Consider the following 14,989-nt stretch of genomic DNA (forward strand, 5'->3'; position numbering starts at 1 on the left):
TTCAGTTTTGCTAGCAAACAATTTCAAATTCAACATTGCATCATTTTCTGCTGTTAAAACAGACCAACTCTTACAACGTGGCCTACAACTGAACTGAAATGTTTCAGTATACGTCTTTACCTGATATGACACAGTCTCTGTTTAAAGAAAGATAAGATTTAATGTTAAACACAGCCTCATGAAAGCAGTTGATACAAAATCTGTGTAGAATTATTCCTTTACAGAATTGCTTGCTTTCGCTGGAAGTCTTTTCTTTAAATGAAAAACAAACATTTGGTTTTGGCAGATACTGACTACTTTCAAGTTACTTGTCCTTCTATTTCAATTCAAAACTGGCAGGCATTTCTTATTAAGGTTGAAAGAATTTCTGATCCTAAAGAGAAACTCATGGTTATTTTTGTTACCAAATTCTGTACATTCCCATACCCTGACATTTCATAAACCAGTGATCTCATTGGCATTATGACACTGTTTTGAAAATAAAGCCAAAGAATTTCTCTCATTGCTGATTAAGAAATTAAATGCCCATCAAACAAAACTGGCACCCAGCAACAATTTCTGCCTGGGGAAGGTTTTACACAAAGGTACCATATTAACTGTCTTCCACATATGTCAGGACTGGAACCCGGGGTAAAGCACGAGCACATTCTGATCTTAAAACGGCTGTAATGCAATTCAGCTGCTCCCTGCTCCGGTACACGGCATCGAGCAGCTCCCTGGCCTCTTCCCTCTCACCACCTGCACACAGTGATTACCCTGTTTATAAACAGACAGCGAAAGTCCCGTAATCACCCAGAGCTCCGACGAGCTCTAAGTTACACTCACCTGAGAGAGGCCGAGTCCGGGCGCTGCAGGCAGGTGAGGGCAGGCCCGGCGGGGCCAGGGCGCCTTCCTGCGGCAGCCGAGGTCCCGCTGTGGCTGCAGAGCTGGGCGCTGGCGGCCCCGTGTGGCAGCGGCGGCACCACCAACAGCCTCCGCAAGGCCGCGCTCCCCGCAGAGCCGCCCCGGGCGCTCCGACCCAGCGGGGGCAAACCGGGGCAGGCGGCCCCGCCCCTCCGGGACTACATCTCCCGTCGAGCCCTGCGCTGGCAGCGCCGCCGTGCTCCCAGAAGGCCGCGCGGCGCCGCGCTCTGCCATTGGTCGGATTCGAAAAGAAGCCGCGGCCCGAGCGGAGTGCGAGCCCAGGCGCGGCCGGGGCCGGGCGGGTGAGCGGGGCCGGGGCGGGCGATGGGGGGGCGCCGGGCCTGCCCCGGCACAGGGGTCGCGGTGGCTCTGACGCGGGGCCGTGGGGCCATGGAGCGGTGTGGGTGGTCTCTGTGGCGGCGGCGCGGAGGTCGCTCCCTCTGGCTCAGCCCGCTGCCGTCCCGGTTACGCGGGAGGTGCTGTGGGCTGTGAGCAGTTTTCGGTGGGGCCTGCGGGGCCTGGGTAACTCCCGTCTAGGGCTGTGCTGCTGCCGAAGCCGCGGCAGTTGTGTCCCGTAAGAACACGCAAATAGCGTTAAGCCTGGAAGTGAAATGAGTAAAATGTTGATGCCTGCAGAGAGTGCAGTTTCCTTTTTTTTTTTTTTTTTTTTTTTTTTTTTTTTTTTTTTTTTTTTTTTTTTCCTGTAAGCTGCCAGCCTTACTGTGTGGTTTGGAGCTCTTTCTACCTTTTGTCGTGCTGGCAGGCAGCACCGCGGGCTGTGTGTGTGCTGTGGGCCCCTGATGATCCTCTTCTTTTAGAGTGTCTGCAGCTCTTAAGTTCTATTTCCATGGTCAGCAGGTTTATAATAACGCATCTCAAGACACGAGTACCTTTTAGTGCCTGTAGCCAGGCAATAGAGTTGTTCACACCAGAATAGCTGCAGTATTTACAGAGCCGTGTGACTCAACCGGGAGCTTGAACCTCACTGTTCTGGCGGCTGGGCTGTGAGAATACTTACCGTGCCTTTGTGTACACAGCTTAATGTTTGTCTTTTGCTTCTTAAGGAAAAAGATATAGAATAAGAGCCTAATCTTGACAAATCACACCTTAAGCTTAGATTTCAAGCAACTAAAATGTCACTCGTCTAACAGATATGTTTCCTGTAAAGGACTGATAAGAGTTTTGCAGTGTGGCTTTGTGAAGCTGATGATTAAGAGACTTCCAGATTGTGGCAGCACAGGTATGTTTCTTTCCAACCTGAGCTTATTCAGGGGTCAGTCTTTGTCCAAGCCATGATGACGTTTTGCCTGGTTTTCATACAGATACTAGGCAAAAAAAAAAAAAAAAAAAAAAAAAAAAAAATTAGAAGAAACATTAGATTAGAAAGTAAGCATTGGTATTTAGTTTATGTACAATTTTATCTCATTTGTAGCCTGGTGGTATTTTTCTAACTGCTTGAAGTTGTGTCTGGCTTTTACAGGCTAGATAGGAGGACTGAGCCCTTAAGTGTTTTGGCACTGAAATGCACACACATCCCAGGTTTTATGCTGGGGGAAATTGAAATGGGACTGCAGGAAACCAACTCTTTTCCTGAGCAAAAGAGTTTTGAACCAGTCCTCCTCTGCCCATTGCTTTAATGAACTCTCTCTACAGGCTCTCTGTTAGTATTTAGTAAAACAATTCATGTGCTTTGCTGTAGCTCAGACATGGCAGTGTAGCACTAAAAGATCCTTGAATTATGTCCAGAACTTCAAAATACAGGAAGTATTGTGGTGAGTGGCTGATTCCTGGATCCCTTGCTGCCATAATCTATTAGGAATTGCCCAGTGGGTTATTTTAAACTTGATCTGTTAAAGAAACCTGCCCCATCACATCTATGCTATAACAGGAAAAATTAATAGGAGAATAAAGTGCAGAAAAAATGTATTAATATTTTAAAATAAAATTCCCTTTTTAAAGCTTATTTTGAAGTTTGCCTGCCCACTATCAACGCTGAATTATTTTACTTTTATTTTCTGTAGCAAATGTTCACTGCTCAATTAGTGAAATGTACAAAAATAAATAAATTATGGATTAATAAATTAATTACTGAGCTGTAAAATTATTAAAAAACAATACTTGTACTCTGGCACGAGGTTTTCTAATATCCTAGTGCCCCTTTAATAGCTTAAAATGATCTGTTAGTCTTTGGAATGTCTCTGAACTGTCCCCTGTATTAAGCTATATTGTGTTATCTTTATAACACCAAGTATTTGTCAAGTCCTGCAGAGATAACCATGACATTCTGAATGGATGCTATAATGGGATGATGAAGTTCATGTGGAATTAGGTTTTTAAGTTTTATCTTGCTTGTCAGACTGGTTTTTAGCAAGTTTGTAGTACCTATGTAAGGTTTTAACCTGGTAAACATTAGCTCTTTGTTTAAAGAGTGGTTGTTCTTGATTCATGATGCAAACCCCCTGCAGACCCCCTCTCCAGCTATCAGAAACTTGCCATGTAAATTATGAAGAGGATGAAGAAAACTTTTTCCTTAAAGAAGTTACAGTTACCAGTTTCAAATTGACTCATCTTCTAAGGGAGTCCAGAAGCTCTGTTAGATGATGAGAGAGCACAAAATAGTTTTCTTTTATCTTGCAGAATGGAACCAACTTTGGATAATGGGAAGTTTTTCAGACCATCCTATATTGCAAGCATTGAGCCATCTCCAAGAGCAGGACCAGTAAGTGTGGAAGATATTAAAACAGATCTCTCCTCTGAATTTTCTTTGGTTTCTTCAGGCTCGGACACAAGCCAGGTAAGAAAACTTTACTCTATGGATATTTATTTTTTAAAACATAAGCTTAGTCCTTTCATAGATAAGAGTATTCAGAATTTTCCAGAGAAGATGAAAAGCTTCTTTGTTATTTTTTAGTTTGAAAGAGATGCATGGGATTTAGACTAAGCTGTGTGGCACTGCATTGATGGCCTATTGGGCACATCAGTTTTCTCTGAGTGAGGCTGGTTGCCAGTACATAGAATGTTTTTGTTGGCCTGAATGCAGTGTTTACATAAATGTACTGCAAGATTAACTTACCACAGCAAGCTTCTGCAGGGGCCTAAGCACTTGTAAAAGCTGATCTAGTGAAGTAGTTTTGATTCCCATGTTCTCAAATAAGTCTGTTCAAGACAGCCTGATGAAATAAAACTGGTTTCATGTGCTAATCATCAAGAAAATAACCAAATTTCTAACTTTTAATTTATTTTTTTTTTAGAGGAACAGTTTGGAGTCTAATGGACACATACAAGTTTGTCTGCGTATCAGACCCTTTACATCATTGGAAAGAGAAAATGGATCACAGGTGTGACATTTATTTAGTTAAAAAATACTTAAGATTTGTTTTGTGGGGCTTTTTGTTTGTTTTTCCTGGAAGCTGCATTCTTTGTCTTTTCATGCCTGCATTGCTTGTTTCCTTTTAATAGGACTGTGTTTCACTTGAAGACTCAACAAATATTGTGCTGAAGCCTCCCCAACATTATCTGAGTCGACTGAGTGAGAAAACTTCAGGACCAATGTTACAGAAGTTCACTTTTTCACAAGTAAATGAGTTGTCTTTAAATGTTTTTAAATTATTGCTGGTACAGGTTGTTTTAACTTGCATTACTAGCAAATATCAAGCAAACTGTATTTTTTAACCTTATAATCTTTAAGATTAGAAACTAACAGAATATAAGAGATTCTTTAAAAGTCTGTAATAATTGCTCAAAGTATAAATATTTCTTGGTAATACTCAGGTGTTTGGACCTGAAACAACCCAAGAAGAATTCTTTGAAGGTACCATGAAGCAACCAGTGCAAGATTTCCTAGATGGATATAATCGTCTTGTTTTTACATATGGTGTAACAAATGCTGGGAAAACTTACACTTTCCAAGGTAAAAGTGGAAATGAGTTCTTCTTGCAAGCACTTTTTTTCTTTTTTTTTAAGTAAGGATTATTTCTAGCAGAAATATTATAACTTTTTCCTTTGTTTAAAATGTAGTCTCTATCCATTTGCTTCTCTTGAGTATTAATAGTCCTCATAAGTCTATAGTCTGATATGGAGACTGTTGAAGGAACATGAACTGTTCCTGAAAGCCAAATACAAAAAACTCTCTAATAATTTTGTTACCTTGAGAATACAAGGAAAACTCCACTTCTTCATGCTGTAAGTTGTCTTCAAACCCTTGAGATTTATATTATCTTTCTGTCCTCATTTATCTGTGTACCTTTTAATAACTGGATTTTTCTTTTGTTTGTCCTTTCAGGGACAGAAGAAGATGTTGGTATTCTGCCAAGGACTATGGATATGTTGTTCAAAAGTATTCAAGGAAAGCTGTACACAGCAATGGATCTCAAACCCTATCGGTGCAGAGATTATATAAAGCTGACTGAAAACCAAGTGAGAGAAGAAACTGCTATTAAAAATTCATTACTTCGTCTAATAAAAGAGGTAGAGGAGCACTTTTCTATATTGTTCAGTACGTGCATCTTTAGATAGCTCTATGTTCTTCATTTACAATGGGAAGAAACTGGCTGTATTTAATCATGGATGTGTCTGTTTGCTGGCAGTGAAGTAAGCAATAGAGGTGATGAGCTCTGTTCCTGGGGATTTTTGTCTTGTGGCTCAATATTTCATGGCCATGTAAACTCTTAAGTTTTTTTTGTTGTTTTTTTTTGGTTTTTTTTGTTTTTTTTTTCCTGTAGCTTGGACACCTGATAATTTGTCCTCTGGGATTGCTAGTGCTTAATAAGAGCTGAATGTAAATAGTCCCTTTTTTATCTGTGAGAATGCTAGCAGGTCTGATCCTTTAAAGAACATACTGTCTTTCAAGCTACCTGAAAGAAGTTAATACTTTTGAGGGAGTCAGGGGCACACTACAACACAGTTGGACAGATAACCTTAAAGGAAGACAAAATATGTCCAAAGCAGCAGAGCTATAAAGCTAATGGACTTAAATGTTTAATTTAAAGATGGATTTCTGCTGGGCTTTTTTCTTGCAGCTCAGTGTTAAGCAGTCCAGAAATACACTCCAGTTTTAGGAGCTGACTGAAATTCTGAAGGTGTTTAGCCAAACTACAGTTATTGGGAATTTGTATTTTGTATAACCATACCTTTTTCTCTATGTCCTCTAATTCTGAAATGAGTGGAATAATGTAAAATAAAACTGAGCATATATGAGGATTTGGAACTAGAAAAGTACTTTTTTTAAAAAATTCAGCATTTCCCTTGTGGTATGCTAGGTTGTAAAAGCTAGTGTTGAAAGGAGTAAGGAATGTATGTATCTGTTGCCTTGATTTTTATCCATTGGTTAACTCCAGTGTGGAAGGTAGATGGCAGCAAAATTCTGTGACTTCACTTGAGAAGCACAGGAGTAAGTTAAATCTAGCTCTGTCAGCCTTCAGAAGGGACTTGAGAAAAATCTTGTGTGTGTTCGAATGCACTTTCTAGTTTCTGAAATGTTTATAAAAACACTTAAACCTACAAATTTACTGGTAAAGTTTGCATCTGCTGCAACAGAGGTTTGTGTGGGTGCTTTATATGTGTAAAACCTAATACCTGAAGTTCTTATTTGAAAAATTCAGTATGAAATATACCCTTGACAGAACACTAAAAAAATCTGAACCAAACCATACCTGGTTTTTATTTCATGTTAGTTTTCTTAAGCATACTTATTTCGGTAGATGGATTTAATTTCTTTAGGCACTTCCACTTGCAGTTCTGTATCTGAAAAAACCTAACTATCCAAAACTAGGGCTTGGGGTGGGAGTATATGTATGGAGCTCCTAAGTTCTAGCTATAATTATTTGGTTAACTTTTTTTAATAGCAAAAGAAAATTGTCTCTAACTAAAACCTGGACATTATTTCAACCCTATCATTTATTTTAAACATGTATTATGAAGCAGTAAGTTGCACATTTCAGTTTTCAAGTGAATGAGTGTTCTACATTTACCTATATTACTAAGGGCTAGCCAAGTAAGCTGAATATGAAAATATGAAATCAAGTATTAGCAAAATATGAATTATAAAAGAATTCAGAGTTCCTTGGATTTACCAGGTTAAGACTAATGCCTAAACTGCAACTGAAGTCCTGAAATTATCCTCTTGAGTCGCCCTGTTTATATGAGGGGCTCCTACCCCTCTAGTTTTCTGTTTTCCAAGTCAGCAAGCTGAAATGCTGTATACTGATGTAGGGGAAGTGGCAGGGGTGAGTGTGAGGTAAGAACAGCCCTGTTCAGAGCAGTGTACAGGTGCACTGAACTACACCTGGTGTGTCACCAGGATCTTTCTATTGGCATATTGCAACCATGCTGTATTCCCATCTACTAATACAGTAGAGCTGTTAGAAATAACTTGTGCTGTCAACAATGTATTTTAAAGTTTGTTTTCTTTTGCAGGTAGACCATCAGTTTAACACTAGCAACAAAGCACCTATGGATTCTAAGGGTATGTTTTACATAAAGATTTTGCAGTTAAAGCTGGCAAATAAGCCTTCTTAAGATCAATAACTGACATCTGGCCTATGGTAATAAAATGACTTCTTGTCAATTTTATATGCCTGTGAATTGGATAGTAAGCATGTAATCTGGGCAGGAAATGCAAGGATAAAATGGTCAGCAGAATATCTGAATAGGCATTAAATGAGCTGAAGTTATATCAAAGTAGTACCACTTATGCTGTGGGTCCTACTGGTATCCTGACAGGCTTTCAGAGTACCTATGTAATTATACAAACTTGATTCTAGTATTTAAAAAAACTACCTGAATACTAGGTTTACTTTAAAAAGTCAAAATAAAGTATCTTGTCAGTTTGTCTTCTAATGATGTTGAGATTTGACTAATTTTATCCAAGCTTTATGTGGTTGATAGAATTTAAAAAGGAAAAGGAAGCAATAGAATAGGCGTTTCTTGCAAATATTAGCATATGACTTCCAGATATTTGAGCATATGACTTGCATATATTTAAGAATTAGGGTGGGAACTTCAATGGACTTTTTTGAATGGATTTTAGATTTTGAGTGTTTTTTAGAAGGCTTGTATCAATTTTTACTTATTAATTCTTTAATAAGTACTTTACTAGACTTATATTGGTTTATAATATTTTGTACTTGTCAGATTTGGAAGATATGTCAGAAGACTTGGAAGAGTCTATCACAACTGCAAGAAATTACATCAAGTTTTCTGTTTGGGTTTCATTTTTTGAGATTTACAATGAATGTTTTTATGATCTACTGATTCCTATATCAAATGACAAGAAAAGAAAAACTCTCCGCCTTGCTCAAGACATCAAGGGATGCTCTTTTGTAAAAGGTGAATGGAATATATTGCAAATTACTAAATGTAATTTGAAAAATTGCTCTACCTGTAATGATGTTTAGATTAGAAAACTCAATAACAAAATTATTGCAATCTACATATACAGCAGTATCTCTGCCTTTAATACTGTTTTAGCTTTACTCTTGACTGGAACTGTTAAAAGCCTCTGCACTTCACTGCCTTGATATTTCTTTGAAATGGGAAAAATATTGGAAACAACTGACAAGTTTTTCAGTGGTTTGCTTTTTTCAGGTTTTGTTTTTTTGTTTTTTTTTTTAAGGTCAATAGTTCTTAACTGTATTTATAATTGGCTCAACAGTTTTTTAGAATTTTGTTTCTGGGAGTTTTTCAGTATTCTCTATAGAGAAGCAACCTTCAGATATATGGTCTGACTTTCCCTTCCTCCCTTTCAACTGTGCTATAAATTGAAGCTGTTCTTTAAGATTTAGAAGGTAGACTTCTGCCTTGCTGAATATAACTGTAGGGCTTTCTACTGATATTGGACCTTACTTTTTCGACTTGTCTGTGCTCAGGCTAAGATTGCTCACTTTAATTTGAATGGAACATTTTTAATGTGCAATAGAATGATGTGATGTACTTGCCCTTCCTTTCCTCTGAGAGGAGGCATTTTGATCTGATTTGTCATCATATAACTTGTGTCTGAAGCAGATGTAGTAAAATGTTTCTATGCCTCAAGTAAATGTAGTGTCCTTGCTGTGCATACATTATCCCCATAATACTTACTCTGGTGATGTTATCTAAAAAAATTATCCTATTTATTCTTCCTGAAGATCTGCAATGGGTTCAGATTTCTGACTCTAAAGAAGCTTTTAGACTTCTAAAGCTGGGGTTGAAACACCAGAGTATTGCAAGCACAAAACTAAATAATTCCTCCAGCAGAAGGTAAGAAACGTTTTGAATAGCATTGGGTGTAGTATGGTGCATGGGAAGAAGGAGAAACTAAAACATAGCTTATGGATTTTAGGAAGGGAAGAGGCTTTAACAAGGTCTAGATTTTTACATTTCAGTTTTGGTGTCCTTTAGCAGTGTGTGACACAATGGTTTAAGCCAAAGAGATTCAATCCTTTAGTACTAAAGCTCACAGTATTTTATCAGATACTCTTCAAAAGCACTTAACTTTATTCTATCTAAGTATCTGAGGAAGAAGCAAAATACCTGCTACATAAACGTCTCTTTAAAAGTTTATATCTGATTGTGTATACTTAGGCATATTGACAGATCAAACAACACTTTGAACAGATGTTGTGGAGGCTAAAAATATTTTGAAAGTATTGATCTACTTAATCACTTTCTCTGCTGATTTCAATTTCTCCTTTTAGTCACAGCATATTCACAGTTAAAGTACTAAAAATTGAAGATTCAGGAACACCGAGGGTGACCCGAGTCAATGAGTAAGTTGAGAACAGTCTGTCTCTTGTGATGCAGTTGTCACTTATCTTCCATGTTGATGTGTTGGTGCTGCACCCAGTGCTCACTGGCAGAGCCTCCTGCGTGTGTTGTGGCTCCCCACTTCCACCTTCATGCAGTACTTGCCCCTCTCCCTCAAGCCATCAGGTGTCAATGCTGTTCTGTCTTATCACCTCTGCTCAGCAAAAGGTTCTGCCAGACTTCTTTACTCCTGAACTCATGCAAGTCCCCAGACGGAAGAGGATGAAGAGCTGGTGGGTGGGGTGGAATGGGAAGCATGTTGGGCAAATATTTAGCAGAAAATAGCGGGTAATTTGAGTAGGGAAGCAAACCTGAGAAGGATGAGGATAAGTGATAATTTTTAAAAGTGTCTAATTTGTGCGTCTTTAAGGTAAATACTGTGAATTTTCCTTGTCTGCTTTCAGATTGTCATTGTGTGATCTTGCTGGTTCTGAGAGATACACCAAGACCCGCAATGAGGGTGACAGGTTGAAAGAGAGTGGAAATATAAATACCTCTCTCCTGACTCTAGGCAAGTGTATTAATGCACTCAAGAACTGTCAGCAGTCAAAGTAAGTCCTTCTAGGAATTGCCTACAATGTTTAAAAGCTATTGTTTAAAATATGCAATAGTAACACTTAAATTTTTGTTAGGAACAAATGTATAGATTTCTGACATCCATACTGTAGTCTTGTTGATGTACCAAAGTTATCTTTAAATTTGCCTTATTTTGCTTTTTAATTAAATCACTTAAATTATAACAGCCTTTAAACATGCTATCATAGATGGTAGCAATTTTACTTACTTGTCCTGAGCTTGGCTTATCAAACAAACTTTGGAATAAATTTTAATTTAAAATTTATATTTAAACTGCCCTTGTCACTAGTAACATAGTAAAGTGAAACTTTCAAGTCTTCAGGCTGGATAGTTTTACACTGACTGGAATTTACTAAACTTCTGATTATCTGTCCTTTTGTTTTCTAAAGGTTGCAGCAGCACATACCCTTTCGGGAAAGTAAGTTAACTCATTTCCTTCAAGGATTTTTCAGTGGAAAGGGGAAGGTGTACATGATAGTAAACATCAGCAAATGTGCATCAGCATACGAGGAAACACTCAATGTGCTGAAGTTCTCAGCCATTGCACAAAAAGTAAGTGTCTATCTTGTTTAGTAACCTTGATTTGCTTTGAAGAGCAGGTTCTCTCACATTCAGGAAATGAATTTAGTTATTGGGGTTTTTGTCTCTTACTTCAATCATATTTCTAATTACACTGGATTGAGCTTTATCTCCTAAGGCTTTTAAAAAGGATTTATTGGGACTTTTTTTTTACTTTGGGTCATTGTGGGTAGAAGCATCTACTGAAAATTTGTAATTCATGTGAAATATATCCAGCCTAATAGGAAACTTACTATATTTGGAAGAATTTCCCTGAGATCTGGGTAAATTTCTTCTGGAGATAAAACATGCTCTCCCTTCTAGCTGTCCCATATACTACTGCTATCTTAACTTGGAATATTGCTCATCTGAAGTACTGATAAAATAGATTGATCACCAAAGAATAGGAAAGATTATCTTTATGTTCACAGAGGCTTCAGTGAAAAGGTGGAAGCAGAGTCAGTAGGAGTAAGTGCAGTGATGTAACTTTGGCAAAGTTGGAAGATGTGTGAGGATCAGTGGAAGCCATGGAAGAGTTTTGTTGACAGGTTCATGCCTTTGGAGTTTGGACAGGTTAAGTACAATACCAGAAGGAGCAGACTGTTGTGCTTTTAGAGCTGTCAAAGAAATGGATTTCGGAGGATGGTGTTTGTGTAATGCAACTGGAAACTCAAAGTACAGGAAATGACAATCTGTTGCTGCCCCTTGTAGGTTATCCAGTTAGTGAAGCTTGGTGTTCCTGGGATCCAAAGAAGGGTTAGGCTATAATGTGACAACTTTTAGACCAACCTCCAGCTAGAGTGCAGTAGTGACTCTGAACAGAGGATAGATAAGCTGGGAGAGTGCTCTGCTCAGGAGACCTATAGGAGAGTGCAGCAGGTCTTCAAAGTGCCAGTGGAGCCTTAAAAAAAATACCAATAACTTTTTGTTCTTGATTTTCTGGGTAGGTTCTAGTTATGGACACATCTATTCTTCCCCAAGATCAGTCATTTGGCCAGAAATCGGCAGGAGACTCATCGCTGCTCAGTGTCACTAGAATGCCAATCCCAAGGAAAAGAGCTACTATTCTATGGGACAGAACCCTGGAAGATGTGTTTGAAGGTGATAATGATGATGAGGAGATGGAGGAACAGCCCAGTATGTCAAGAGAAGAAGCAGTTCAGAAAAATGAAGAAAATGAAGTTGTTATTCCAAAAGAAAAATATTTGGTATGTGCCAGGGCTACTTTAAGAATTAGTATAGCATGGAGCCTTGAAGCAATGTATTCTTCTGGTTTCCTCCATCTCACCTTTTTTTTTTTTTGTCCTCCCCCCTCATCTTATTCTATCCAAATCCAGTGTTTGGAACTGTAAGTGGGATTACTTGATGTTTGTTGTGGGAAAACTATGAAATGTGTCCAAGTGCAAACTGAGCAGTAAGAATTGCAGATTTGGCTTTCCCTTCTTTTGATGTCCTGTGGTCAATACACAGAGGATATTTCCTGGGTTTTAGCAACATAAAATTGTTCCTTTGTTATTTTATGCACAAGAAAACTCTCTATGCTGTACTTGAAGCAGCAGCAATTTTAGTCACTTTGGGGAAAGGCAAGGAGCAGGAGAACAGAGGAGTAGAGACCATTTTGTGGAGGTTTCATTAATACCTAAAAAGGGGCATCTGGAAAAAAAGGCCAAATTCTGTGGATCTTAAGCCTGTCTTTAAAGATAATTTTTTGTTATAAACTTGGTGTTCTTTGGAAATACCCAGTCTGTGCAAACCTAAGTGGTTGTGTTAGTACGAAACGGGTATTGCAAACTACTCATAAATCCTTCTGTTCATGAATTAGCTAAAAAAAAGAACTGGAAAAACTTTTTCCAGCTGCAGAGTAAAGTGTTGAAGTGTTTGAGGAATGGGAAAAATCTCACTTGCAGGAAAGTATTTCTTTATGAAAAGCATAATACTAATTGTGATTCTAGATGCTGGTGAATCTGGTAGAAGAGCTGAGGAACAAACTTATTACTGAAAAGAAAAATAAGTTGCTGCTGGAAATAAAAATTCGTGAAGAAGTGATACAAGAATTTACACATTATTTTGCTGAGCGGGAAATGGATTTCAAGTAAGCTGGCTTTAAGTGGCTTTAAAGTTACTTGTTAAGCAAGTGAAAGTAAATTTACTTATTTCTTAAACTTCTCTTGATTGTAAGAGACCACAGTCTTCTGCTAGATCTGATCATCTACTGCATCTGTTCACGTGTTAGTTTCTGTTTGGATTATGAGCTCAGGAAAAATGCTCTTTAGAAAAGGCTTTGATTTTTCTGTGGGATGGGTAGGAATGTGTGTATATAATTTGTAAGCAGTGGTTTTTTCCCTGTAGAACTCTAAGGGAAGAGCTGCTTTGCTAAGTTGTAGAAAGAGTGACATTGGCAAATTCTTTGGTTCCTTTTTGTTTTAGTGATACTCCAAACATACTCTGTCTCAAGCAGCTTAGAAAAAATGCATTTTGTTAGGTGCTATTCATAATCTGTGTATTTGTATCCCTCTTATTCTTCTGGAATGTGTGAAATATACTTCTGGTTTAGGGTGGCAGCATTGTTTTGTTGTGCCAAAATAAAGAAAGCATCTTTGTTTATAGGCAACTGTACTAGTAACTTTTTAGCTTCTCTGATGGCCAGCTTTTAGCTGACTTATTTTTTTTCTACTCTAGAGAATGCCTTTCTCAGGAACGAGCACAGCTTGAAGAAAATTCTGAAAAGCGCCTGGAAATCTTCAAGGAACTTGTAAATAGTTACACTAAAACTGCAGATGAAAAACGTAAATCACAAGATCGTCCTTGCAGTGAGCAAGCTGGAACTCTGGTATTTTTATGTCTCCTCTAAATGTCCCTTTTACTAACTACCTGTTTTGGTCATGGTATTTCGCAAGAAATACTGGGGATGGTTTCAAGGAATTGCACACAATGTAACTGTGTCCTCAGCAAGATATATTTGTCTTATTTTATAGATGAGGTTGCTGAGATTCATGAATTTTGGGGGTTTTCTGCATTCCTCCAGCACCAAGTGACAATTATTCTATACAAAGAAATTGGAGGGAAAATCTGCCGGTTTTTATGCTATAAAATACATTTCCTTTAGTGCCTATTTAAAATCTTGGAGCCGGACTTCTTAGGCCCCACATACAGACTCTGCTGGAGTAGTCAGAGACCTCTCTTAGGGCATTAGTAGCTACAACTGAAGCAATGAGAATTATTCATCCACTTAAGCCATACCTAAACTCTTAACTTGAGTCTGTGTCTTGAGAGTTTGAAACACTTTTTTTAAAAAAGAGAGGTAAGATGTAAAGTCAGTCTTTGGTGTATAACTTACACTAAGTTACCACAGACTTTTTTGACCTCACAAATTTTTCCTGTCATATGAAAATTTCGGATATGTTCATTCAATATTCTCATTGGTTTAAAATATGCTTTTATAGAAACTTGGAGGAGATGTTTTTGTGGAAATAAAAGGGGGAATGTAGTGGTGGGTTATTAAATGTTACAAAGTAGCTCTAGCTCGATACTGGAAACTGGTGTGTGGAGGTAGACAGAAACTGACAATCAGTGCGTATGAAACCCACAAGGTGGTTTTGAAGTCAGAATTATAACTACTTATATATTAGATTTCCTAACAATCTTCCATATTTCCTGTAGAAATAATGGCTTTTGTGGAATTATTTACTATTTCTGACTGAATATAAATTCTTTCAGAATGAAGAAAACAGCACAGACAGAGGTGCCTACATTGATTTTGGGGGTGTTATTGATTCTCTGCAAAATGATATCACTGATATCAAAAATCAGGCAGAAGCAGCACACCAGTACATTGTGTCCTTAGAGGACCCACAGGAAACTATAGATTGCCTTGAAAAACAGCTGGCAAAAGTAACTGCTGAACTAGTTGAGACCAAGGAAGAGATGGAAAAGAAAACCAAAGGTAAGCTGACCTAAGTGTCATGTGAAAGACAAAAAAAAAGTGAGTACTGTAAAATAGGAATAATCTTGCTGAGCAGGATTGTGTAACCAAATCCTACATATAGTGGTGGTAATCCTTTGCTTTGTGTATGTTCAGATTAAACAATTCTACAGGCCTTGCGTATTTAATTTTCAAGACAAAACTTGAAATTGTCAATTGCAGACTTAAGAATTGTGGGGTAAAACATGA

At 38.1% G+C, this 14,989-nt stretch overlaps 1 protein-coding gene across 1 annotated transcript in view; it reads left to right on the forward strand.

The window, feature by feature from the left end:
* Positions 1 to 2,053: 2,053 nt before the first annotated feature.
* KIF20B (kinesin family member 20B) overlaps positions 2,054 to 14,989 on the forward strand; it is a 32,089-nt gene continuing 19,153 nt past the window's right edge. The window contains exons 1-16 of the mRNA XM_083866846.1: positions 2,054 to 2,143; positions 3,541 to 3,697; positions 4,155 to 4,241; positions 4,363 to 4,479; positions 4,675 to 4,813; positions 5,186 to 5,370; positions 7,318 to 7,366; positions 8,035 to 8,229; positions 9,027 to 9,138; positions 9,576 to 9,647; positions 10,089 to 10,235; positions 10,650 to 10,812; positions 11,766 to 12,026; positions 12,771 to 12,910; positions 13,498 to 13,648; positions 14,536 to 14,761. Coding sequence (XP_083722972.1) covers positions 3,542 to 3,697; positions 4,155 to 4,241; positions 4,363 to 4,479; positions 4,675 to 4,813; positions 5,186 to 5,370; positions 7,318 to 7,366; positions 8,035 to 8,229; positions 9,027 to 9,138; positions 9,576 to 9,647; positions 10,089 to 10,235; positions 10,650 to 10,812; positions 11,766 to 12,026; positions 12,771 to 12,910; positions 13,498 to 13,648; positions 14,536 to 14,761 — 2,200 coding nt within the window. The 5' untranslated portion in view covers positions 2,054 to 2,143; position 3,541. The remainder of the gene's footprint in view (positions 2,144 to 3,540; positions 3,698 to 4,154; positions 4,242 to 4,362; positions 4,480 to 4,674; positions 4,814 to 5,185; positions 5,371 to 7,317; positions 7,367 to 8,034; positions 8,230 to 9,026; positions 9,139 to 9,575; positions 9,648 to 10,088; positions 10,236 to 10,649; positions 10,813 to 11,765; positions 12,027 to 12,770; positions 12,911 to 13,497; positions 13,649 to 14,535; positions 14,762 to 14,989) is intronic.

The sequence above is a fragment of the Zosterops lateralis genome (assembly GCF_965231275.1).
Source record: "Zosterops lateralis genome assembly, chromosome: 8".
Classification (NCBI taxonomy): domain Eukaryota; kingdom Metazoa; phylum Chordata; class Aves; order Passeriformes; family Zosteropidae; genus Zosterops; species Zosterops lateralis.